Source organism: Danio rerio, chromosome 19 (genome assembly GCF_049306965.1).
Source record: "Danio rerio strain Tuebingen ecotype United States chromosome 19, GRCz12tu, whole genome shotgun sequence".
Classification (NCBI taxonomy): Eukaryota; Metazoa; Chordata; class Actinopteri; order Cypriniformes; family Danionidae; genus Danio; species Danio rerio.
The window spans coordinates 36,265,734-36,293,278 of record NC_133194.1 but is presented as its reverse complement, the minus strand read 5'-3'; the positions used below and the strand labels follow the sequence as shown (position 1 = coordinate 36,293,278).

General features: G+C 38.2%; 1 protein-coding gene across 1 annotated transcript; it reads left to right on the top strand.

The window, feature by feature from the left end:
• On the top strand, positions 1 to 27,545 carry lrrc69 (leucine rich repeat containing 69). The gene is made up of 12 exons (XM_073931793.1): positions 1 to 229; positions 951 to 1,077; positions 1,349 to 1,421; positions 1,511 to 1,706; positions 1,788 to 1,859; positions 2,480 to 2,581; positions 3,894 to 4,073; positions 19,469 to 19,536; positions 22,357 to 22,466; positions 25,454 to 25,948; positions 26,059 to 26,774; positions 26,845 to 27,545. Exons 1-10 carry the CDS (start codon positions 53 to 55, stop codon positions 25,462 to 25,464), a joined length of 1,116 nt encoding a protein of 371 aa, XP_073787894.1. The 5' UTR covers positions 1 to 52; the 3' UTR covers positions 25,465 to 25,948; positions 26,059 to 26,774; positions 26,845 to 27,545.

Here is a 27,545-nt window from a genome sequence, read left to right as displayed (position 1 = left end):
AGACTCTCCATGGAAACTTGGGGAAAACTTCAAATTGACGAAGCGAGTATCAATGGCAAACGATTCAATCATTAAAGCATTAAAAACCAAATCAAAGTCTCTAAATCTCAGTTCTACGAAAATTATATATCTCCCGGAAGCGCTTGAGAAACTGACGTGGATTTTGGTGTTAAAGCTGAATAATAATTTTCTGTCAAGTCTGCCGTCTGAGTTCATGCGTTTACAGAAGGTGAGTTCAAACCTGTTTATTTTCATAACAACTTTGTTTCACACATTTAAAGACAACGACAGAACAACTTTAATTCATATTTGTACTTCGCTAAAATTATGGGCTATTACAAACATGGCAAAGTTAGCATTAAAGCATAGATAGGCATTAAAGTGTTCAAATTGTTAACAATAACACATTTTGATTTATTGTATAGCGTTAAATACCACGACAAACCAACTACAGCGAATCATTAATCCAAAATCTAACGTTATATCTTATTCTATTCATTTTCTCTTTGGCTTGGTCCCTTTTTTAATCTGGGGTCGCCACAACGGAATGAACCGCCAACTTATCCAGCATATGTTTTACGCAGCAGATGCCCTTCCAGCTGCAACCCATCACTGGGAAACACCTATACACTCCCATTCACACACACACACTACAGACAATTTAGCTTACTCGATTAACCTACACCTGGACTTGGGAATGAACATGCAAACTTCACACAGAAATGCCAACTGACCCAGCCAAGGCTCGAACCAACGACCTTGTTGCTGTGAGGCGACAGCGCTAACCACTGTGCCGCCCTCTTATATGAATTAATATAATTTAAACATACAAAATATTGCTATTTTATGCTTAATTAAAAATGTTTTTATAGGTCTAAATAGATGTCGTTGTTTTTTTTAATAGTTTTAATTGTACTTTCAATGTATATTTTTTTCATGTGCGTCTTAAGTTGACAGAGCTCAATTTGGGAAACAATGTTCTTGAGGAGGTCCCATCTGTGTTGAAACACCTCTGCTGTCTAAATAAACTTTATTTATATGGGAACCAAATCAGCTATTTGTCAGCAGAGGTGTTGGGTAAGTTCAAACTCTTCCTTCTTAAGTGTTATTTCATTAAACCGTGTCAAATACTGTTTTACAGTTGAATTCAGAAAAACTACCCCCCCCCCCCCCCCTGTTTATTCTAGCTGAAATAAAACAAATAAGACTCTCTCCAGGAGAAAAAATATTATCAAACATACTGTGAAAATTTCCTTGCTCTGTTAAACATCATTTGGAAAATATTTTAAAAAGAACCAAAAAATTAAAGAGGGCTAATAATTCTGACTTCAACTGTATTTATTTGCAGAGGGTTTACCAAACCTTGTGCTTCTCAATTTGAATCACAACAAAATCAAAGTCATTCCCTCAGAAATAAAAAGGTAAGAGGATTCCAATCATTTTTATTTTTTACATATTTTTACTTTTTGACTGGCATGGTGTCTGATTTTTACATTTTTTTTATTTACAGTCTCTGTCGCCTACAAAGCATCAGCATCACAGACAATCATTTGGAGCAGATTCCAGCTGAACTGGGTTTGATGAAGAGTCTGACTGAGATTAACTTCACTAATAATAAACTGACTCAAATACCACAACAGTTATGTGATTTATCACAGCTCAGGAGGTTGTATTTGGCCCGAAACAAGCTCACAGAAATACCAGAGGCAAGAGAGTGAACCATCATTATACTTGAACCATTGTTTATGCATAGTAGTTCATTATGTGTTCATTTTTTTTTTGCTTAGGGAGTTCTTGGTTGGAAAAACCTGAAGATCTTAGATGTTGCAGGAAATCGTTTATCTGTGTTTCCATTTGATGTAAGACATTTTAACTTTAACTTTTTATTTACTACTATTACTACTACTAATAATACATATATACTGTATGTTTGCATGTATATATATATATATATATATATATATATATATATATATATATATATATATATATAAAATATATAAATATCATATATATATATAATGTGACATCATATATACAAAACATCATATATATATATATCGGGATATCGAATAATCAAACATTACAAGAATATTTATCGTTTCTTAAGTTTACTTGATAAAAAATCAGTAGATTTGACAGCAAACAAAAACACCACCTATTTTTTTGTTATATTTTAACTTTTAGTTGAACAAAATGTACAATTTTATAACATTCTAGCAACAACAAAAGACTTGCAGTTGATTTTTCTGCAATTTTTTAAACATAATTTAGTGTCCTTATAGATTTTTTTACTAAACCTGATATATGTTTGCGTTTATGTTAACATTTTAATATCTATAAATAAATCAGACGGAAATAGACATATATGTTAATATTTATAAGTCTAAATATTATATATAAAGTAGATCATTTTTAGTCATTTATCTTTTATAATATATTAATTAAATATATTTCATTGTTACTCTTTAATGTTAAGTTTCAGTTTCTCACACTGGATGAACTGTTCTTTGAAGGAAACAGTTTAGTCCCATTCTCACTGATGGAGTCAATTCAAGAGAAAGAGATCCTCACATTAAAGGTAACTAATGGCGATTATTCAATTCAATTCAGCTTTATTTGTATAGCGCTTTTACAATGTAGATTGTGTCAAAGCAGCTTCACATAAATGGTCATAGTAACTGGAACAGTGTGGTTCAGGTTTTAGTGTTTAAGTTCAGTTCAGTTCAGTTTAGCTCAGTTCAGTGGGATTTAATCATTACTGAGAGTTCAAACACTGAAGAGCCAATTATTTGTTCTTTTTTCATAATATATAGTACCTTTAATGTTAATCTGACATTATTTCACAAATCAGTTTAGTATTTGCTACAAGATGGCTGCAGTTTACTTTGATTTGATCTTTTTTTAGACATTCTGCTGACTATACGTAAATTAGCCCCTATATCTATTCAGTTGAGTATTAGCAAAGACGTTAGAATACACAAGACATGTCACATGTATCTTTTTGAATGAGGAAAAGTGTAACAGTCAATATGGTGAATAAAGCCCTGCCTGCTAGTACAAAAGCCAATCATCCATCGCTATATGGCGAATAAACCCCTCCTTCTAGTACAGGAGCCAATCATCAATCTCTGTATGGCGAAAAAAGCCCGCCTTCTAGTACAGGAGCTTATCATTGATCGCTAGACTGGCAATTCTCCGGGGGAGAGGCTCGGAAAAGATGTGAGTTTCTGCAGATTTTGTGTGATTTAGATGTTTAGAAATGAAGCTAAAAACACAGTTGTTAATTTTTTTGGTAATAATACCTAATATGAAATTCAATGGTAAGCTTGGCAAGCAGTTTTGGAGAATTTGATGTTTCCCCATTCAGACAGAATCCCCGAGCATACTGCCCAAGAGGTGTTTCAAAGATGGCCACCGAGTGATATGACTTGCCTTAAAGGGACTTTGGTATTAGTAAAGTTTGCTTGAAGGGGATTGTTCACCCAAAAACAATTACATTTACTCACCCTTAAGTTATAAAGCATAATAAGTTTCTTTCTTCCACAAAAGAAGATATTTTGAAGAAACTGAAAACTTGTAAGCACTGACTTCCATAGTAAACAAATATTGTGGAAGTCAATGGTTACAAGTGTCTAGCTTTTATCATCAAAATATCTTATTGATATTTAGCTTTTATTTATTTATTTATTTATTTTTTCTGTTTACTGTTGCTCATGTTTTGGGCTGTACATATCAATCGGACTGGGAAAAAACATTAGGAGTACTAAAAAGTCAACTAAATTCCAACCAATCATGCAAATAAGGCCTGTCAACAGTACAGTACAGTATTTAGTCTTGAATAAACCATAACTCTTCTATACTGGTGCTGACTGTTAGTTTATTGTGTTCAGGAACTCTCAGCCAGGCTCATTCTTCAGGAGAGCACTAATATATTGTCAGCGGTATACAGATCTCTGCCAATGTATCCAGAGCTGCAGGACATGCTATCTCACTGGAGTCAATGTGCCTTGTGTTCACAACCCTTCCTCACCACCTGGTTGGAGTGTGTGCAGTTCATCAACACCAGGAAGGTATCGGTTCATTCTGCATATCACCAAGGATCAGCATTCAGAGCCTCTAGCAGTACATGTTGCAGTAGTTAAAGGGACAGTTTACCATAAAATAAATATTTGCTCTAAAATTGGCTCACCCTCAGGTCATTCAGGATGTAGGTAAATTCAACATTAAGGAAGATTTGTTGATTAATGTATGCAATTCAATGGTCAACTACACTTTGTGAGTAAAAAACAAACAAACATACAGGCTAAACAAAATTAATACCCATAAAATTTGTTTAAGCTTTGGAATAATAGTAATTTTTTACATTTATATAGCACTTTTTTGGACACACAAAAGCACTATACTGCACCAAACCAAACACTCATTGGACAGAGTGATGAAGCCAATTATGATATGGGAATGGTTAAGACTAAGAGGCCATGATGGACATGATTTGGCCAGGATGCCAGAGTTAAACCCTACTTTTTTTCAAAGGACGTCCTGGGATTTTTAACAACCACAGAAAGCCAGGACCTCAGTTTAACGTCTCATCTGAAAGACAGAGCTCACTGAGCAGTATAAAGTCCCCTTCACTATAGAACACACACAGACCACAGGTTTAGCACTGCCTGCTGGCCTCACTAAGACCACTAGCAATCTAGCTTTTTCCTTGTGGTTTCCCATCCAGGTACTGGCCAGGCACTGCCCTGCTTAGTTTCAGTGGGCAACCATGTGAGAGTTGCAGAGAACTAGCTGCCAGCTCAATTTGAGATTTTTTTTTTAATGCTGCATTGATCTGTCCTTTTTTTTTTTTTTTTTTTTTTTATATGAATTTTATTTAGGTAAATGTATTTTTATTTATTTTTTTACTTTAAGTGGCCTGTACCTGCTGGCTTGGATATTTTATGAATCACCAAATAAAACTTTTGTTATGATCAGCTGAAGGAAAACTACCCCTGAGATGGCCTGATGGGTAGTAAAACAACTAATTAAAGTAAATTTAAATGGGGGGAAGGGGGATACGTCATGATTTTCCCTAGTATGAAGCAATCCTGGATTAAAAACCACAACAATCCCTAAACCCAACCGTTACTGTAAATTATTTCCAAAATCAGATGGCAATAATAGTTGGTTAACAATCATGTAGAAGTGCATAAACCTAACCGTGAGCTTAAAATTATGGTAAATGTATCCCTTAATTCTGATTGGCTGATTGGAATTTTGTTCAAGGATCAACATAGATGCTAATCCAGGAACATATCCTACTTGGTGAAATGCAAATAGTAAGAATTTGATTGAAGATTATTTTATTTTTTTTAATTTTTCACCTTGGGAATAACAATGTGAGCTAACAAAATAAACATTGTACATATATTAAATATATTATTCAGGCACAAATCACAACACACAGACTGAGAGAACTAATTACAATGTTGAGAGGAAAAAATACTGTGATGCTCACACTGATCCAACAATTGTCACACAAAATAAATAATTAAATGATCCTTCTCAGGGTCAAAAAGATATTTACATTAGGCCTATATCTGGTCCCTGATCAGATTAAGTGAGAGTTTGTAGACATTTGTTGGAATATCCTATCATACTATTCAGACCTTCCATAATGCAAAAGAAATGCAGAATAAATATGTACAGTCTGCTGAAAACTACCTCTGACCAACATACTGATCCAACAGGGTCCAAGACTTGGTTGCTGGCGTTCGTCTGTGCGGTGTGAATTGGCCTTGATTCCAATTTGAATCACTTGATCAAACTGAACTTGTTAACAAAGGTTTGGCAATGGAACCACACCTCACTTTGTCTCCTTAACCAATCACGTACTTCCTAAAACTTATTTAAGGAAGACCAGCCCTCTAGCACTGTTCTTCTCGTTCTTTCGAACCCACCCTCTCTCCCTCTTTTTCCTCGCTTCCCATTCTCAATCCTAATACCCTCTCTTCACTCCTAGGTTGAATTGGGGGATTCAACCACTCTACCAAAACATTACAGTGACGGTACCCCCACTCTGAGTCTCTGGGCATCATCATAGGACGCCCGATCAACCTACCTACCTGTTCACTGTTTATACTCTTACTTCCCTTACCCTGCATTACCCCTTCATCCCTACAATAAAGTCTAGCTTAAAGTGTGGGGTGGTCCATGCTGGTGAACTGGGTCATAATTCAAATTGTGTCATAATGTGTTTGTTCTATTGTCTTTGAACAGCACATGGGGATGAAAAGCTCTCAATCTGTTCCAGTGAGGGTTGTGCTGTGCTCCTATGACTGCTTCAACAGGGATGACCACCAATACTATGGACTTGTCCGATTAAATTAAAAATACTTCTGTTTTTCACCTCATGAGTGTCCATGAAGATCATGATTTATTATAAAGAATATATTTGATGTTTGTGCAATGCAGTGGTTCAGTTTAGTCATGTGCGATACCACTGATATCCTATCCAATCCGATAGCAAGTAAAATAAAGGTGAGTATCGGCGATACCGATCTGATTCCGATACTGCCCAAAAATTACTGTTTGGGAAATTAAATGAACAAGTAGTGTACTTAAAAGTGTCACTTGCGTATTCTTGCTTATTGATGAAAAATTATCATACAAAAAAGCCAACTTACATATTTATTGACAGTATCTGAGCATGTATATCTTACGCCTGCCTGAACATCTTAAAAAAAACAATCACACTTCTACGTTTAGTGACATGTTAATCCGGTTCTCATGAAAGTGTATTGAACCTTTTTTCGTTGTTTTATTATTGTCACAAAAAACCCCAAGACCCCTAATACAGCCACATCGCCGCATTTTCTCCCTCTGTACCTGGATGGTGCCTGCCTGCTGCACCTAAGGACTCTGAAAGTGATGTCTGTCTTACCCTAGCAGCACCTGTACCTCCCCTTTCTCCTCGTTTGACCGCCTAGTCATGACGTTGTCACATTCTGTCTTGTGGTTTCTATGTAGATGTTTGATCAGGTTTGTAGTATTACCACAGTACCTCACTGTGTTGTTACACGTGTCATAAACCGAAACATTTGAGTTTATGGAAGTGAAGTAGCTGCACTTGTAACTTCACATTTGCCAGGCCAGCAGACTAATTTTGTAGCTGGCGTGCTCTGAGTCTGCAGTTGTACAGTGCCATATTACGCACATGACTTAGCAGGAAGAAGAACAAGTAGTCCGACTAATTTGGCATTATTCAGAGAAACTAGGGTAATTGTGGTTACTTTCTGCTGTGTTTCTATTTCCAATAATATACATATTTGCTCCAAATTACTGAAATATCAATATTTTGATAAGATAATCGATTCTAGAACATACAAAGCTGGTATCAGAGATATCGATATTTTAGTATCGATCCGCACATCAGTGGTTTGCACTGTCACCTCACAGCAAGAAGGTTGCTGATTCGAGTCTCGGCTGGGTCAGTTGGCATTTCTGTGTGGAGTTTGCATGTTCTCCCCATGTTCGCATAGGTTTCCCCCACAGTCCAAAGACATGCACTATAGGTGAATTGAATGAACTAAATAGACCGTAGTGTATGTGAGTGCATATTAGAGTGTGTGAGTGTTTCCCAGTACTGGGTTGCAGCTGGAAGGGCATCGCTATGTAAAACATATGCTGGATAAGTTGGCGGTTCATTCCGCTGTGGTGACCCCTGATGAATAAATGGACTAATCCGAAGGAAAATGAATGATGAGTGAATGTTTGTGTAATACACCAGCAGATGGCAATATTTGATCACTGACAATCTTTGATTGTACTGTCAGACTGACATGCGCTGAATAGAATCATTCATATATTTTATGCATAAATCTGACAATAATGTGCATCGATTGTTAAATTCTCATTCCTTTATCATAGTCAACAATTGAAAAGAACATTGTGACTTTTTTTCACAACAGTTAAATTAAATGTTTTATTTAAACTCTTTTTATTTTATTTTTATGATTATACATTTCTCACACAGAGCGGATTTTTTAAGTATCTGAAATCACCACCGGCGATGACTAATTCTGACATTTTGTTTTCCATGAATATTTTCCCCCTTTTCTATAGTCTGGTTTTATGCTTGCCATTATAATTCCCTACAATGAGTGCACTCCATACCTTCCCCTCTGTTTGGGCCAATGGCATCTGTTCTAACCTGAGAGGAAACTTCATCTCTCCAAATTAATTTCTCATGCAGGCCTCCTGAGCTCAGAGCAGAGTCTACCGAGTTGGGCCTAATGAATAATGCAGCAGGTTTAATTGCAAAGCCAGAAACTAATGACTTTGGACTGGTTAACAGCAGGGGAACCATACATCTCTGCAAACTGAATGAAAAATCAGCTCAGAAAAAAAAGAAGGGAGGGAGAAAACGCTAATTGATGAATAATTAAAGCTTGAGCTACAGGGCATAATTGTGACATTTTGTTTCAATCAATTTGGAAGTGCGGGGAAAAGTGCACTTAGGAAACTAATGGTGACTGTGTGGATGTCCACTGAAAAGTGCCACGAGACTCAGTCATTCATTATACAGTCCTCAGTCAAGCTCAGCCATTATTCTGGAGCAGTTGCCTCAATTTCCAAGTGATTGTGCACTTGGCGGGCGTTAATGCGCCTCACAAATGCTATATGGACTCGCTGTGAAAGGAGGAGAGGAGATAGTGTAAACAAGTCTGTTTCAGTCTGATGTTACTCAATTACTTTCTCTGAGGCGAATGCACCGACAAGCCCAAAGCTGTCAGGAGAGCCGCCCGCTCGACCATGATAACACTGTATTGTATTCAAAACGTCAGCAAAATCAATCAAACACAAGACACAGCTCTCAATGAAGCACTTCCCTAGTATTAAGATCACAACTGTCTTTGTGCATCAAGAAGAGTACAAACAGAGGTTTTGTTCATGGTTTGACACGTTGATGGAAAAACCAGTTCATCCAGAAGTTTGTTGTTGAGTCACAGGGTTGAATTAGGGTGACACGGTGGTGCTGTGGGTAGCACTGTCACCTTACAGCAAGAAGGTTGCTGGTTCAAACCCCGGCTGGTTCTGTTGGCATTTCTGTGAGTTCAAAGACATGTGCTGTAGGTGAATTGAATAAGCTAAATTGTCCGTAGTGTATGTATGTATATCCTGGTACTCAAGTTTGGGGGTTGAGCGTTGGGCTAACAACCCACCTCATAAAAACTAAATGTTACAAAACCAATATGGTGCCGCTAAATATCAACTCTGATATTAAATGACCATGGGAGGAGGTATGTATTTAGGTATCAGTCATATTGATTTCAATATCTTGCTGATTTTAGCCTCTCAAAATGCACTGATACATTACATTAAGAAATCATACCATTACAAGTTTATTGTTTAGCTGTCACTTTTTCATGCTGTTTTAGCAGCTACACAGCTATATGGCACAAGGCCATATGTGATCACAGCCGTTCTGTCACAACAGCAGTTTAGTGAGGTATTGATTTTATACAAATATTTAACAAACAATTTCAATCTGAAAGTTGTGACATGTTGCCAAGTATGGTGTTCCATACCAAAGTCCCTTAAAGGCAATTCATTTCCCTCGGCGGCCATCTTACGATTAAATTACATATTTGGAACCATCAATAAATTAAACAGCAACTGTGTTATAAGTTTATTTTCTAGACGTTTGAATCAAACAAAATCAGCATTTTTTCAGGTTGCCCAGCCTAATGCGCATGTGCACTGAAATCAAGATCACGACACCAACCTCATTTATATGCGTTTTACACATTATCATTCTCTGGATAATACTTCATCTGATCGCACTGCTCTTCTGAAGTAATTCACAACTTGGTCTTGATGGTGAATCTCCTCCAGAAATAGCAGACTTGCAAATTTGTGGGCGTTGGAGTAGTTGCTGCTGTCATGTGATGTGCGTTTGCTGTACCTCGTTCGTTTTATACAGATTACAAAACCAAAAAACTTTTGTTTTGAAGTGTAGTGGGTTCATTTAAAAGCACAGACTTCAAACTTCATTTGGATGTATTTCTTATGTCTGTGAACAAGTATTCGCTGACATTCCAGTGTGTTTGTTGACCACATAAACTGACGTAAAAGCACACGTCTTGTCTGAGCTTTTCCCCCGGAGAAACATCAGTCTATAGCAATCTATGATTGGCTCCTTTACTAGTAGACAGGGCTTCATTCGCCATATTAACCGTTACACTTTTACCCATTTAAAACTTTACGAGTGACATGTCTTGTGTTTTCTATAGTCTTTGCCCATACTCGGAATTGTGTTCTGCATGTTAACCATCCAAGTGCACACACACAGCAGTGAACACACATACCCTGCGCAGTGGGGAGCCATTGTTGGGGGATCATTGCCTTCACTAATAAAAATCCCTGCCAGACTCGAACCTGCGACCTTTAACATTTAAGTTCAACTCTTTAACCATTAGGCCAGAACTGCGTCAAATTTAATGCCGAGTAAAGTGTGTTGGACCATTGGCTTACTTAGTGCACAAAATGCTGTCTAATCTAGAAATGGAGCAAGTTATTTGCTTTAAACCAAAGTTTATGATGTTGTGATTCTCAACATTAGTTTAATAGCTATAGCATTTTAATCATATTGGGCAAAATAAATGGAAAAACTTCTTTCGCAACCAACACTGCTGAAAAACTACCCAAACACTAATGTACATACAGTATATACAGTAACATTTGAAGTTGATAAAAATGTTTTTTTAAGACAAAAATGGTTCAGTAGTTTTAGGACAACTTTGACAGAAGGGTTGGCTACTGTTGACTACTCCAGTGATTCCCAACCCTGTTCCCGAAGGCCACCAACAGTACACATTTTCAACCTCTTTCTTTCTAAAACACACCTGAATCAACTCATCTGAACATAAGAAGAGACTCCAAAACCTGAAGTTAATGGGTCAGATAAGGGAGACATCCTAAATATGTACTGTTGGTGTGCCTATGGGAATAGGGTTGGGAAACACGGATATACTGTGTTTAATTATTTACCGTGTCCAAGTTAAAGCTCATATTTTGACATTTCCCAGTTGAGAGATCTCAATAAATCTCAACGCAACATTTTTTTTCGTTTACATCATAATCTCAAACAATGCAAACATGCTGCAGGGCTTTTTGTTAATTTGTTTGTGTTCTACATATACAGTAATCAACATTTGTAGTGGATCAAAAATGAATGAATGGTGTTGTTTGGTAATTTTAGGACAATTTTGAGGAAATGTTGACTATTGAAGTGTTTCCCAACCCTGTTCCTGAAGGCTCACCAACAGTACACTTTTTCAACTAGAGGGACTTGACCAAATTTCTTCCGGTGCGGGAATAAATTTCAGAATAAAATGCGATAGTGTTACTCTGGTGTAAGTTGAATGGGAGAAGGTGGTCTAACAATAAAGCATTCCTGAGTCCTGACGTTATTTCAGAACAGCATCTTATTATGGTATTATGGTACAGCCAGTGCTCATAACTGTTACACATGCTGAACGCATGGACCAGCGTTTGCGCGATGTGATAATTCCTCAAAGTTTTACCCTTCAGCAGTAACAAGACTGAAACCTCAGTCTAAAGTGGTACTTATGTCTCATCACAAAGGGGCAAAAAACTGACGTTTAGCCTTCAATCCATGCACAACCTACAGTTTTAGTTATTATCTCTCTCTTTTGGTAGTACCAACATTTAAACTTGAGATTTCGGAAAACAGATCTAAACTTAGTGGGAACGGTCGGGTCGGGTAGAAAATTATTCTAAGCGGGCAGCAGGTGAACAAAAGCTGAATATACAGTAGGTGACACTTTAATATGAGCATTACCTTGCACCGCAGCCGCTCTAAATGAGTAAGAATGTGTTTTTTAGGTATGACCGCAGTTTGCGACAATGGGACGGGATGAGAACGTTTAAGACTTGAGGTAATAACATTGCCATGACGGTCAAAGAAATCAAAACATTCTTTTCATTCCAAAGAGTGAAACTCCAAAACCTGGAGTTAATGGGTTATATAAAGGGAGACATCCAAAATATGTACTGTTGGTGTGCCTCCAGGAACAGGGTTGGGAAACTGTATTTAATTATTTACTGAGTCCAGGTTAAAGCTCATATTTTGACATTTGCCAGTTGAGAGATCCCTATGCAACATTTCTTTTTTCTAATTTACATCGTAATCTTAAACAACACAAACATGCTGCAGGGCTTTTTGTTAATTTGTTTGTGTTCATTTACATCAGGAAGGGCACCAGCCTGAGTGTCTCTTTGTGCGTCTAGACCGAAAACGTCTGTCTTTGTGGCAAAGCCCAGTGGCAGCCATTACTCAGCGCACTGGAAACTAATGGTGCACCAGTGTCCTCCATCGCTTTAGCTGGACGGCGAGTGCCCGAGGACAGCTTTGAGGCTACCAGAGCAGAGTTTACCGCATGATCTGTGGCCTTTGCTTTACAGGCAGATCACCACTCCATTTTACAGAGAGAGACGGAGCATCTGAAATGAAACATGCATTATTCCAGAGAGCAGATGTTGGGGTCCTGGAGCAGCAGGACAGCCTCGGGCCCTGTCTGGTGTCAGTGTGTGTGTGTTTTTCTGGATGTGTATATGTGCGTGAGCAGCTCTCCTCTGTCAGACCACTTTGTTAAAACAGAGCTCGGCTTTTCCTCTTGTTTTGCTATCCCCGTTTCGCACAAACACTCCGCTGTTGTTTTCATACATCAGCGATGCGGGAACGTCACGACACGTCTGCTGTGCCCGATCCCTATTTGTGGGCATTTGTGCCGCCTGAATAGAGAGAATGGGCTTGATTGACATTAATAGCAATGCAGAATATCTGTCAGTGGAGAAAATATCACACAGTGGGAGCCGCGGTGGAGAACCGAGAGCATTATGCCGGTACTCTCTGAACATACATGCCATATGTTAATTAGGAAGTCTACACTGATATAATTACTGAAAGGGAATATTGCCTATGGTGAGAATATCTCTCCGGCACCTCATGGGGAACGTAAAGGAAGATAAAGTAGGTGTGCATAAATTTTAATTTACTAGGCTTGAAAACGGGAAGAGTAATGTTGGCAAATTCACTCAGGATGATCTATTGGAAAGCCGGAGGTTTATTGCATTTCTCCTTTGTCAGACTATTTAAGCTCCTATCAAGCCCTCGTGCACAAACATGCGCACATTAGGAACGCTTCAGTAGCTGCGTTACAGATTAGATCTCTTTAATTGGGTTTCGTTTGACCCGTTTCTGAGATTTCACCGTAATGCATCATGGCATCAGTAAAATACCCACTTAAATATTGGCTGCATAAAGAATTTACCTTGTTCAATTGCAGTCGCTGTTTATCTTAGGCAGCATGAATTGTTTATTGATGAAGGGGCTTCATTGTCACCTTGGACGCTGACAGATCAGCCATATTGCTTCATTTCTAACACGGAAGTAACCGGGATGAGATTGCTTTGATTGTGTTTTTGCCCGAGGCTGTCCTGCTCATCTCTCAAAGCTGTGTCCAGTCTCGTGAGTCCATCTTTATTGCTCCAAACATCACTGGTGAGGGAACATCACTCTGTCCAACAAATGAGACGTTTCCTAATCATTTTTTTTTTAAAGTTTCTTGCCTTACAAAACCTCACAAAAAAGGTTTGATGGCATATTAAATTCATTCATTCATTTTCTTTCGGCTTAGTCCCATATTTATCAGGGGTCGCCACAGCAGAATGAACCAACAACTATTCTGGCATATGTTTTATGGAGCGGATGCTCTTCCAGCCGCAAATCAGTACTGGGAAACACCCATACACTCTCCCACACACAAACACTCATTCACTCCAGCCAATTTTGTTTACCCAATTCACAGATAGCGCATGTCTTTGCACAGTGCTAATCACTGGCTCAAAACTAACACTTGCTATGAATTTATACACCCTCAGACCATTCCAAAACCATTCAAGAAGATTATTTGATAAAATTTTGGTTTTGGTGCTTTATAAAATGCAAGTGAATGAATACCAGGAATTTGAAAGGCAAAATATTGTTAAGATTTTTTTTTTGATGGTCCCTATTGCACATTTTGTTGACTAAAACTTGCGTTGTAACTACATGCCAATTAATTCTCATTTGAGTATTAGTTGACTGTCTGCCTATACTGCTCTTTCAGCAGACATTTACTGCCTTAGCTTAATATGTAAATATTCTCTTTTAACATCTATATGACCATGTCTATTTTAGTACTTTTAAAAATTTTTTGATAGATTGTATAATTTTTGTATTGTTTTTTCTAGGTTGTTAAGGGACAACAGATGAAAAATAGCCTTCGGGCTAATTCTGGTGCATTGGCAGAAATGCTAATTAATGTACACTGTCCCTGCCAAATAAACAAATAAAAAAAAATAAAAAAACTATAAGAAACTTTCCCAGTACGTCAACTTACACTAACCCTTACCCCTACCTAACAGTCTACTTATAATCTTATGAGAATTAGTTGTAACTTAATGCAACATAAATTCAACAAAATCCGTTAAAGGGACCATCAAAAGAAAGTGATATCAAAATATTTACTAAATTAAAACCTGTGACTCCTACTACTGAGATTTTGAGGTAGTGGAAAATCTGATGTAATATACATGTATGTGTATCTAAAGCAATGATATGCACAGTAAAAGGGAATTTGCAGTGTACTACAATTAAAATTAACTTCCGATGTAATATTAAAACAATAATAATAATAATAATCACACTGTTGATTATCATACTGTATTATAATTATCACACTGTTAAATTTATAAACCAAGTATTTTACATTTGCTTCAGTCAAATAAGCGTCATCTTTCATTTTCTGTATTTTAAAATATTCACTCATTCACTCAATTTATTTTCGGCTTAGTCTCTTTATTAATCTGGGGTTGCCACATTGGAATGAACTACCAATTAATCCAGCATATGTTATTACGCTGTGGATGCCATTCTAGCCACAACCCAGCCCTGGGAAACACCCATACACTCTTACTTTCACACACACACACACACACACACACACACACACACACACACACACACACACACACACACACACACACACACACACACACACACACTACGACCAATTTAGCTGATTCAGTTCACCTACCGCATGTCTTTGGACTGGAGGAAACCGGAGCACCCGGAGGAAACCCTTGCTAACACAGGGAGAACATACAAACTCCACGCAGAAATGCCAACTGACTCAGCCTGACAGTGCTACCCTTATACTTATAAAATCTGAAGTGCACATTGACAATAATAAAATTAAGCACTCTTCTTTGTAACAAGAGAAAATAAATAATATGTTCAAAGAAATGCTCGGTTGTGTTTTTAAAATCAGTTTTTAACAAAGTGACAGGGTTTGTCCACATTTTACCTAAAATTAAGTTAAAAGCATTAGAAAATCTGAAATAATTCTCCCTGTGACAGGTCTTCATGTATATTAACCCTTGAATGTCATAATGTTTTTCAATTTTACATTTTACTTCTTGTGAATCGTCTTTTATTATGGATGTCTTTCATTTGATCCGATCCTGTCACTTCTCCACCCCCCTCTGAATATGACCGGCGTGGGTCGATTTTCAGTCCTACAACCAAGCCCTGTTATCTTCCGAGTTCAAGTATTAAAATTAGCATCATTGATTGGTGTATTGGCCTGCTTCTGAGAAGGGGAAAAACAGCTACTCAATACCACGCAGTGAACCACTGTCAAGCTAAGAAGAGCTCTCTCCAATCAGGGAAATCTATTGTCTGGCATCTTATGCTGAATGAGGGCTCTCCTATTGAGCTGCTGGCACGACACCAAGGCGTTGTCAACATGATGGTTGTACAATCAATCTGTTGCAGCTCTCCTGTGGGCCACTAGGGGGCACTGTGTTTCTCCGGTAAACTGACTGTCCTGAATGAAATACACTGAGGCTGAGACAAGTGTGCCGCAAGCCTGCGTTTGAGTGAAGGTCTCGGCCGTTAGATCGCCCCCTGGGGGCTGGCTGCAGTACAAGTCATAAAGCCCGCCTCCTCCGTGTTAATGAAGGAGACTTGAGCCCAAATAAAAAAATTAATTACACTTGCAATAAAATGTCCCGAAAGATGGTTCTGGTCGATTAAGGCACTGATTATTGTGCTGAAATAGGTGCAGATACTCATTTTTGTAAACAGTTTGTTTTTAGCAGTAATTTAATGCTGGGCGTGTCATCGTGATTAACAGCAGTGATTGACAGTTTCTCAAAGCGCGGCGTCTGAGCTTCGGTAGAAGACTGAAGTGTTATTATTCGATTTCTGTGATATTTTACTATGACAAAATGAGTTCAGCAGTAAACTACAGTTTCTGACATACATGATCTGGTGGAACACTGTTTATTCGCTAAGGTCAGAGCTTTTTTCGGGCTTTATTAGTTTGCTAATAAACGCCTAGCCACCCAGATAGCAAAATACACTGGGGCCAGTTCTTGCCTGCCGGAGACTTACCCCTCAGACTGACTACCTCTGCTGGACCTACTCCGGATGCCTGGACTCACTGCCCGATTCCAGCCTGAGTCAATTGAGCCAGATGCGGCGGCCGAGCGAGCAGGCGCTGCCGCATGCGAGCCGGAATCAGCCCGCGACGCCGCGACTAGGTTATGCAAAAAAAAAAAAAAAATCTGGTAACCAAAAGTAAGCTGGGGATTTACCTCAGGAAAGCCTTTCAGCAAACAAAACTCATAAATGGCCAGAAATATTTAAAAAAATGTGCATTTTGCTGAACATACACTCTATGTTACCAGCATGATCTCACAAGAAAACGTAACTATTTTAAATTTTGATGAAGATGTGGCTAATTCTTACAAATTCTTGCAATTTTAGTCATTTGAAAACCATTCATGATTGAGCAATTCACACCAAAATTTATAAACAAATAAGACTGTACTAAAAAACAAAACATTTTTGTGAGATTGTGTTGACTTCACACACACGTATCCACCTGATCCTGTATTTCAGTCTGAGAAATCAGGCCAAAATCAAAGCCAGAACTTACGCTCTTAAAGCAAAAGTGCACCTGTGTTTTACATTATTCACAGCAGCCTTAATATATTGATAAAAAGAAGGCACATATTGCCACTGAGAAGCATTGGAGCCATGTGAGCTTTGTTTTTCAGTGTGGGCTGTGAATAAATGAGAGTAAGTGTTAGACACAGGCTTTGAGGTGAAGATGAGGCTGAATCATCATCGGGCCTCTCCTCATTAGCTGGAGCGCCACAGAAAGGCCCTTTCGCGGTGGCAGTTTTGGGTCATTCGCCCCTTTTTCCGAGTGTAAAAACACCTCGTGTTGTTAAGAGCAAGAAGACACAGAAGAAGCGAAAGAACTTCAAAGAGCAAACAAGCTTTAATCTTGTTTCGTGCTCTTTGAGAGTTTCAGCACTGACAATAATGACTGTAGACTATCCATAGGGAATTATAAACCTGGGCCTCTCTTTCGCACTTTCGAGAGGCTTTGTTTTCCTCGGGAAAGTTGGTTTTCAAGTTTTGTAATTTGAGACAAACTACAGCGGATGCACTGAAACAAACAAGCCTTTGATGCTCTGAAGGAAAATGAGAAAGAAAAAAAGGTCAGCGAATGGTGTGTGTGTGTGTGAAGACACTGACGATGAGCTCTCTTCTGTAAGTCCATATTTATATTTAAAAAATAAATGAAATCAAAGCTGAATTGCCTTAAGAGGCTGCATTATTAATAAGCGCACGTTATATACTTCTTTCTGATAGTTCATTAATATGCTCGACTTCACTCCATGAGATGACCTTTACATTGTACACTGTCAAACATTATACAATCAATTAGTCCTGACAGCATATGTTTTTATGTCATTGTAAATTATTAAACTAAGTTTATCATGTTCTAACTTAATTTTATGAGTTATGCAAGCTGTTTTAAGTCAGTTTAAGATATTATGTTCAGTGGACTCATAAGGTTAATCTAATTCAGCTTAAAATTTAAGGCATCCAGGATTTTTTTTTTTTACAGTGTACCACTTTAGAAACCACTGCTTGCCAACAGTAATTCAATGCTTATTAATGTAATAAAATAGTCAACAGCAAGTATTAATAGAAGTGTTACCACTAGCAAACATCCTGATGCTGCTGTTGAAGGTGAACTTGGCCTCTTCAAAGGTCTTCCGTGTTGTTTCAGGATTAAGGATTTCCTCCAAGTCCTATTTTTTTTCTCTCTCCTTGAATATCCTGTTTCACCTAGAAATATGTCACACTGAAGTTAACAAAAGATTTCACTCCTATATATGGGTCAACAAGGATTTTTTGGGGGGAGCAAACTTTACAATGATTTAAAGACACACACTTAAATATCTTGTCAGGCATTTTTAAAATAATAATTATTTGATGATATATTTGAACATTGTGATCATTTAAAATATGATTATTTTGGGTATAATCTTGTAGATTTTAATAATTATGTACTGTATATAAACTTAAAAGTTGAAAAATGAAAAAAAGTATACCAAAAAGACAATAAACTGGGGTGCAAAAAAAAAGAAGGAAAGAAAAAGAGAGAACGTCATTAGAAGTAAATTTGGCTTGTCATCACATTTTTTTAAATATTAGTTTGAACAACAAATTAAGTCAAACTTTATTTTTTAAAACTTCATTTGTTCCCATTTTGTACAATTTGTTAAAATTTATCACAAATGTTCTTCACTTTTAAGTGTTAGAGGCTAGATAAGCAACTGACATAACTTTCCCCTCTTTTTGGTTCACACAGGTACCTCTAAACCAGTGGTTTTTCAAAGTGGGGGTCGGGACCCCTTGAGGGGTCGCAGGACAATAAAGGGGGGTCGCCTGGGGGTTTCCAAAAATCTTATTAATTTTTATTAAACCATAAGAATTACCATATTTTATCCATAACCTACTGAAAAGAAAAAAATAGTCGTTTATAGTTACTATATACTACAGGGGTGTCCACAGTCCTGGAGAGCCAGTGTCCTGGAGAGTTTAGCTCCAACCCTAATCAAACACACCTGAACCAGCTAATCAAGCTCTAACTAGGTATACTAGAAACTTCCAGGCAGGTGTGTTGGAGCAAGTTGGAGCTAAAGTCAGCAGGACACCGACCCTCCAGCACCGACTTTGGACACCCCTGATATACTATATAGTTATTATAGTAGCTTTACTAGTTCTATTGGATTGCACCCCTGGGGTAATTACATTATATTAAAGACACAGCAATAGCGTCAGATGCAGCAGATACTTTAATGTCTAATCATCTTGGTTTATCCTGCCCTGTTTTGCAGCGAAATATGACAGAATTTCACATACTCAAACTCTTGTGTGACCACGGCTTAACTCCACATTTGTAAATATCATACTGTATATAGTACCTCAATATTCCCAGTCAGCATATTGTCTTGACCATGCCCTGCCATCTGTTTTCTCCACTAGTCCCTGATGGTTCACTGGCCTGAGGACGCTGCTGAATGTGAGAGGCAGCTGACACCAGCACGACCCAGGTAGAGGCATCTGTACGCAGGATTTTTTTCTGGAACACACCGCGCCTGTGGCTTTCTACCTCCACCGGCTCAACATCTGTTTCATATGGAGGGACACGAGCAACGTCCTTGAGGAATATGTCCGCTGTATTCATTAATCTCTCTATTTCAGTACCACAGCATCAGTCGTTGGCCCGTCATATGTTACATTTACCCTATCGCACTGCCATATGTCTGGCTCACATGTGCACGCGATTAGACTGAAGATGAAAACAGGATTTTGACATTCCACAATCATTGCAGATCAATCTGCTTGTTAAATTGGGTTGTATATACAGTAATACAGTTTCCAGGGTTAAGCCTTTGCTTATTTCAATTGAGAAAACTCAACTGCTATTCATTCATTTTCCTTCAGCTTAGTCTCTTTTATCAGGGGTCGCCACAGCAGAATAAACCGCCAACTATTTCGGCATATGTTTTACGCAGCAGATGCCCTTCCAGCTGTAACAGAGTCCTGGGAAACACCCATACAGTTACGCATTCACACACACACTCATAAGCTACAGCCAATTTAGTTAATCCAATTCACTAATGTCGCGGTTAGATCACAAAATTTTTATTGTCAGTTACAAAAGTCGCTATGTCACTATGTGCAAATTCAAAATCTTGACTCGTTCCTTCATGATAAATCATCCAATGACGTTCTTTCCCAAAGCAGTCACTAATCTTGCCATTTCGTATCTCAATTTGAATTTTTTTTAACCTAATTTCAATCTCAATAAACACTGATAATTGCTGACAATTGAACTTGTGGATTAAACTTGTATTTTCTTTTTAATATTAAGATATTTTCTTGAATAGTTTCTGGGATATTTTCCGACCAGGGTTGCTTATTAAATCCCTTGTCTGAACTTGCCACGAGTGAGACGTAGAAAATAAAAGCACATCAGCCCAGAGGAAAAATCAGATGCTCAAGACATAATCTTTAAAGTAATGACATATTAAAATGTTAATTATATATTAAATATATTATATAACAGAGGTTTGTGATTCAACAACTACAGTGAAGCATTCATTAAATCCTCATTTTCCACAAAGCAAAATAAATCATCCATGCGTATAGTTGAGTGGTGGACTCAAACAAACAAAAGGAAATGTTTTATATTTATCTTGTAAACAATATCTTGTTGAAACAAATTTCATTTTGTGAAATTTTATCTTAATGTTTATGTGTCTTTTGTTGGTCAGATATCTATAGAGAAGAATAATGAATTGAGGTGAAGCGCTTCAAAACAAGTGCGCTTTATCTGTTAAAACACAAATTGCCATGTAATTAAAATAATAATAATCTAGCCTAAATAAAATTGAAGTGAAACTTTCACCATTTCAGAGAAGCCTTTATCAAACAGTTTTTACTATTAATGACAAATTTGAATAAGCAGGACATACTTTTACAATGTATTCACAGCACCGAACATGTTCCCAGATTACCTCAGAAGAACAAACTCTGTTGGAAGGATGAGAGAATTCAGAAACTCGTTGTGAGAATGGAGATGTCCGCATATTTGTGCCAGTCTGTCAAATAAAATTGCTTAAAACATCTTAATATTTTAAAAAAGGTAGTTAAAGTTTGCATAACCAATGATTGATATTATTATGACCCACCCATAAACAAATATGCAGCCTATTGATTGAATACCTGAACAGCGCATTACCGGCAGCGTCCACTGACATAACTGAGAAATTATGTGCACCCACATGACGGAACTCATCGTGAAGAACAAAAAAAAATTAAACACGCTAGACTTTCTGCGATGGTGTCGTAAGGCGTTACAGGCATAGTATCGGTTGTTGTTAACTATTGCCAAGTTCAGACTGCATGTTTAAGCTCCGATATTGACTCATTTGTCTGCAATTTTTGAGAAATCGCAGACAAATGGCTGAAATCACAGGCAAATCGGTGGTCGTTCATGTGAGGGACAATCGCACAGTATGAACTATCAAGAACGCGATATGAGAGAATTGCTGATGAGTCGCAGATGCCTGTGAGATACTTGGCATGCTAAATATCTGGAGCTGTCGGCGATTCCAATCATGCCGTGTGAAATATTGATTGAAAATAACATCCATGATCACCTACAGCCAATGAGAGAGCAGCATTCAGTACAGGTCGAAAAGTAAAAAAGTTGAGGAGAGATTGTTAATTCTCTTCAAAAGTCAGGTGAGCAACACAGGTTTCTAAAACTAAAGCCTTCTTTTTTCCATTATGTAGTTTGTAACAAAATATATATTACATGACCTCACGTTGTTTCCATGTCACTTCCCGCATTTGTTTGGTTGTGAGAGGTGGTTTGGACAAAGTTGTCTTTGATTCTTTCTATTTTAAAGTCATACAGTGTGAGCACCGACAGAACGCTAGCCCAGATAGCCATGCAGTGGGAAAACATCCGTGACATGACTACTTTGAAAATCATGCAGTCTGAACTCGGCATATGCCACATTACACAAGAAGAAATTATTGAATCTTATATCACAACATCCATTTGTCATTTGCACAATCCCCAAGACACCCTAAATCAAGGAAATGGTGCCGAAATCATGACAAATTCCTGTGATCTGACCGGAGCTTTACATGTCTTTGAACTGTGGGGAAACCAGAGCACCCAGAGGAAACCCACGTGACCTGTCATTTATTGGCCAATGCTTCTTAATATCACACATAAAAGCTTATTTTTTGCATGTATTCATGTCGAAAACTACATCTCAGACACTAATATTTTAATGATTTATTAAAGATGAATCACTGTAAACATTACAATCATGTTTTTAATAATATTACAGCACATTTGTTGCTTCGCTTTTGGCATCTGAGAGTTTGGACCCAGAAACTGTGATGTGTGATGACAGATTTAGCAAGCGAATTGACTGCCATATTCTTCACGCAGCATACAGTAGGTCACTGTTTTTTATTTTTATTTTAGTCAATCTGAATGTTGAATCTGCATATGGACTTATTGCATGTTGTGTTGTAGTGCAGCATATGGTTGGTCTGGGTTTACTCCAGCAGGTGTGTTTGTGGAAGGAAAGCGCTCCGATCGCTGGTGACGGGCAGCACTGCAGCCGTATGTGCTGGATCACTGCCAGCCTAATTGGAGCACCTGGTTTAAGTCAAACCCCTCAACCCACCCATTAATGCTACTGCTCTGTTAATGCAGGGAATGTCTCCGAAATGAAATGATGAAGACTCTGAGCCATTGAGGCTGTTATTCTGATGGTCTAGTTTGGAGGTAGTGATGAAAAAGCTGAGATCTGCTGGTGTGGTTGTACTTTCTGATATAAATTATAATCAATGGCTTCATATAGAAACTTTAGCATGCTTTTGGAACTTTTTATTCTACAAAAGATTCTTTAAAGCAGAAAAAGATTCTTTAGATGGTTCTATTTAGAACTCTTCACTGAAAGATTCTCTGTGGAACCCAAAGTGGTGGTTCTTCATTGGCTTCTGGGTAATAAGGGGTTTGCATACATAATTCACAACTGTACATTATTCACAATAACCTATGGATGCTATTCCACACTGTTATATTGGGAACGGGTAGTGTTTTCTGTCAGTATTTCTTTACTGAATTGTATTTTATGTACAATCACAATGCTTGTTTGCCGCTCAATGTTTAGCTGGAGGGTTACTTTCGCCTATAGTGTTGTCAAAAGTGTGACATTTTAAAAACATCCATTACCTGCCAACATTTGAGCACTGTTAAGCATGTTGTTAAACACCCCTGATTGGCCATTGTGTTCACATGGTCAACAGAAATGACTGTGATTGGCCATGAAGGTCATTGGTTTACCACTCTTCACCGCTGTTCACCAAGTGCAAACACAGATACAAGGACATTAGAGTGCTTCAAAGCTGTGTAGATCGATTAATCCATCAGTGAATTGCTCATATGTCAGCTCATATATAGACCAGCTGATCGGTGTTACTTTGAAATGCTTCAGTGTCCCTTGGTGAACAGCAGGGAAGAGTGGAGATCTTCACGTCCAATAACACTTCTGTTGAACACGATGGCCAATCATGTTTAAGAACACTCTTAAAAGTGCTCAAATGTTAGCATGAAAATTTCAGAACTTGATAGCTTTGACAAACCTACATTCCCCTTTACGCACTGGGAGTGTTCAGCCAGACTATGTAACTATTTAATGTATTGTCAGAAAAGTGACTAATTCCTCCATATTCCAATTCATAATATGAGGAGTATCGCCAAACCCCACTTCTAAACTCAATCCTCATTAGGGATGAGCAAATCATACTCAGACATGGTGCAGAACGAATCTACACTGTTATTTAGCATTCCTTAAGCACATAAAGCTAAGCTACTCTCTCAATAAAATCCATGTTAGCCATTTAGCATTGAAGCTAGAGTCACTGGGCAGACAGAGGCCCTGCCCATCATGCGTCTTTTTTAAATGAATTTGATGGGCAAATAAAGCGAGTAAGCTCGAAATGTTTACACGTCTATTTACACCTGAATGTCTTGATTTATTTAAGCAGTGGTTCCCAAAGTGGAGTTGGTAGGATCGTGAGACAATGATGGGGCGTGTGGGTTGGGGGCTTGGTTGCTTGGTGATTTCCAAAAATCTTAAAACTGTTATTAAACTATTAGAATTATATTTTATCCATAACCTACAGAAAATTAAAATAGTTTTTGAACTTATAATATTTTCAAAATATACTTAATATTTAATAGTTACATAAAAAACAACAATGCCTCATTCACACGGGGCGTCATCGTCAACACTTCCCATTCACTTTTAATGGGTGATGTTAGGCGTTGCCGAAGTGCATTATAGATCCGTCTGCTTCACTTGCTGCAGAAATTGGGACTTTCTCAACTTTTCAAGCGCCGACAGAAGCATCAGCCAATCAGATTGCTGTATGCAAACACACCAACTCAGACAATAGCTGATTGCTGACTAATTTTCATTGGCTGACTCTGCTATGACGATCGCGTCACCCCCAACTTCTTACACACCCTCTGTCAAGCATTAACGCTGAAGCCCTATGTGAATGAACTATTAGTTGCAGAAGATTGATTTTACAGCACATTGTTAAACTTTGACACCTTAATGCCACTCACATACATTAAAAATGGAAGTTAAGCCCACAACTGAACATGGAGGATGATCTCCAAGTGGCAGTGGAAGTTATACCAATAACAGTCTTGTGCTGTAATCATTGTGCCCACCATTTACATTAAGTGAGGTTAATATTAAATTAAACAAATAAATAATGACTATAAAAAATGATATGGTTGTTAGACTGTTGCACTTTTTCGTGTTTTCAATGTATTGTGTTTATATAGTTCCTATTAGTGTGTGCACAACATTGGGTGCAATATTTGTATGTTTATATCCCCCTCCGAGCGAGTCCAATTGAAGTGTATTTTAGGGGTCACAGGCTGAAAAGTTTGAGAACCCCTGATGTAAAGAATGGTTGCTTTTGGAAAACAATAATAAATGAGACCCACTTATGTGCTCAAATGGAGAATCTATTGAGGATTTATTAACCATTTCCACACCTGCTGGGATGCTGTTTTTTTTAAGTAAGCAAAGCAAGCTTCTACGATGAAGCTCCTGAAAGAAATTACGTTTTGGGCTGATTTTGTTCATATATGATGTCACAGCAGTGTACCTACCTTGCCTTAGATGACCCAAAAAAAAATATATATATATATATAATTTACTTATTATTTACTCACCCACAAGTATTTCCAAACCTTTTGTAAATTTCTTTCTTCTCTTTAAGTCAAAAGAACAGTGTTCAACAGAAGAAAGGAACAAGTACAAGCATAAATGATGGCATAATTTTCATTTTTGCGTGGACGATCCATTTAAGTTTCCTGTGATTCACTAATCTTCCTTTCTCCTGTATTCACAGGTTTCTCTTAACAGACTGGCTTCATCTATAAACATCTGTCTGGAAATGCCAACTTGATGTGTGTCACACAAATGATCAGCGGAAAGAAAGAAAAAAGATCAGTGCAAGAAAAAAATTCCAGCACGATCCATCCTTGACACATTCAAGCCGGTAAAGAAGAAAAAACCCTCTTCGACAAGTCTGAATAAATCACTCTCGCTCAGACAGACAAAAGACCCTCTGTAAATATTTATCAGGAATCTATATAATTAAACGGGCAAGCGCGTTATGTCAAATGTGTCAGGTCCTTCGCAAAGCTGAATAATATAGTGGAACAGCTTGGTCAAACATTTGTTTTAGATGTGGGCGGCATCAGTCATTGTAGACGGATGGATGGGGCAGAGAAACACATTGCTGGAAGAAAGCACAGCGTATGAAAAACAAAGATGCAGAATACTGAAGAAATTACAAAGGGTAGTCAATCTCTGCATGATTAAGGCAAGCATGGCATTGAAGGTGAGGGTGCAGCTACGGTTCGCTCAAGGGGAGAAAATGAACATGGTTGGGTTGGCATACAGAGTCTCATTTACATGGGCTACTGTCACACATTTATCTTGTATCCGCAGGGCAAATGGTGAATACAGCCGCACACCCACATTGCCTACAGGTACCCTGAGCTAAGTATGCCATAGTGTTTTCTTCTGCATCAGTTTTTGAATTTGCATTCCTTCAGTATAATGTAATAGAACTCAATGCAAGCCCACCCCCCCCGCCCCCCATCACCTGCCCCAAAATTTCTTTTATTCCCACATTCCAGAGTTTAAAGTCACATTGAAATGGGCATAGATGTAGCTTTGACATTTTGATTAAAAATTATGTGGTTGGATGAATTCATTTACATATAACTGGTTGAATCATTCACAGTAAGATTTAGAATGTGCATTTATAAAATATAAAATATAAGAATTTGCTTTGGGTTCATTTAGGGTTTTTTGGATTTGTATTTCCAAAACCGCAGCACGGTGGCTCAGTGGTTTGCACTGTTGCCTCACAGCAAGAAGGTCGCTAGTTCGAGTCTCTGTGTGTTTCTGTGTGGAGTCTGCATGTTGTTCCTTTTCTCGTTGCATGCTTGTCCCACAATGACATACAATAATATAGGTGAATTGGGTAAAACACAATTGTAGTAGTGTGTGTGTGTGTGAATGAGAGAGTATGTGGGATTTTACCAGTGATGGGTTGCAGCTGGAAGGACATCCGAGGCATAAAATGCTGCCAGAGTAATTGGCGGTTCATTCTGCTGTGGCAACCCCTGATAAATCATGACTAAGCTGAAGGAGAATGAGTGAGTGTTAAAGCAACAATAATATGTTTCAACCTTAAAATTATCATCATAATTTTTTCTGCTTATCTAGGGACGGGTCGCAAGGGCAGCAGTCTTAGGAGAGAACCCCAGACACTTCCTCCAACTCCACCAGGGGAACATAGTCCCTCCAGCATGTCCTGGGTCTTCCCCGAGGCCTCCTCCCAGTGGGACATGCCTGAAACACCTCCCTAGGTGGGCGTCCAGAAGGCACCCGAAACAGATGCCTGAGCCGCATCAGCTGACTTCCCTCGATGTGAAGGAGCAGCGGCTCTACTCAGAGTTCCTCCCGGGTGACAGAGCTCCTCGCCCTATCTATTTGGGCCGCTTGTATCTGAGATCTTGTCTTTTTATTCATGACCTATGTCATGGTTGACCGGTAAACCGGTAAATCGAGAGCTTTGCTTTCAACTTAGCTCCTTCTTCACCACAACGGACCAATACATCGACCGCATTACGTTCCATTCTTCCCTCACTCGTGGACAAGATACTTGAACTCCTCCACCTGAGGTAAGGACTTTCCTCCAACCTGGAGATGGCAAACCATCTGATGTAACCACCAAATTTTTGATGTAACAAAAATTAAACACACTCATACTAAAACTGTAAATTTCAAAGCGGTTATGTGTATTTAGTAAAATTTGGATTTCGAATAAGTATCTAGATGAGAATGTATGTGTCTTTATATTGTAGGACAAAATGTAAAAATTTAGCCAAGTTTCATAAACCACAAGCATTAAAAATCTCTATTAC

What these genes read in the sequence shown, in the direction of transcription:
- lrrc69 (XM_073931793.1), top strand. Translation starts at nt 53, where the DNA reads ATGGCAAACGATTCAATCATTAAAGCATTAAAAACCAAATCAAAGTCT. An exon ending in TTTGTCAGCAGAGGTGTTGG is followed by an intron (nt 1,078 to 1,348) that starts GTAAGTTCAAAC and finishes ATTTATTTGCAG; the next exon opens with AGGGTTTACCAAACCTTGTG. An exon ending in AAGAGATCCTCACATTAAAG is followed by an intron (nt 2,582 to 3,893) that starts GTAACTAATGGC and finishes TATTGTGTTCAG; the next exon opens with GAACTCTCAGCCAGGCTCAT.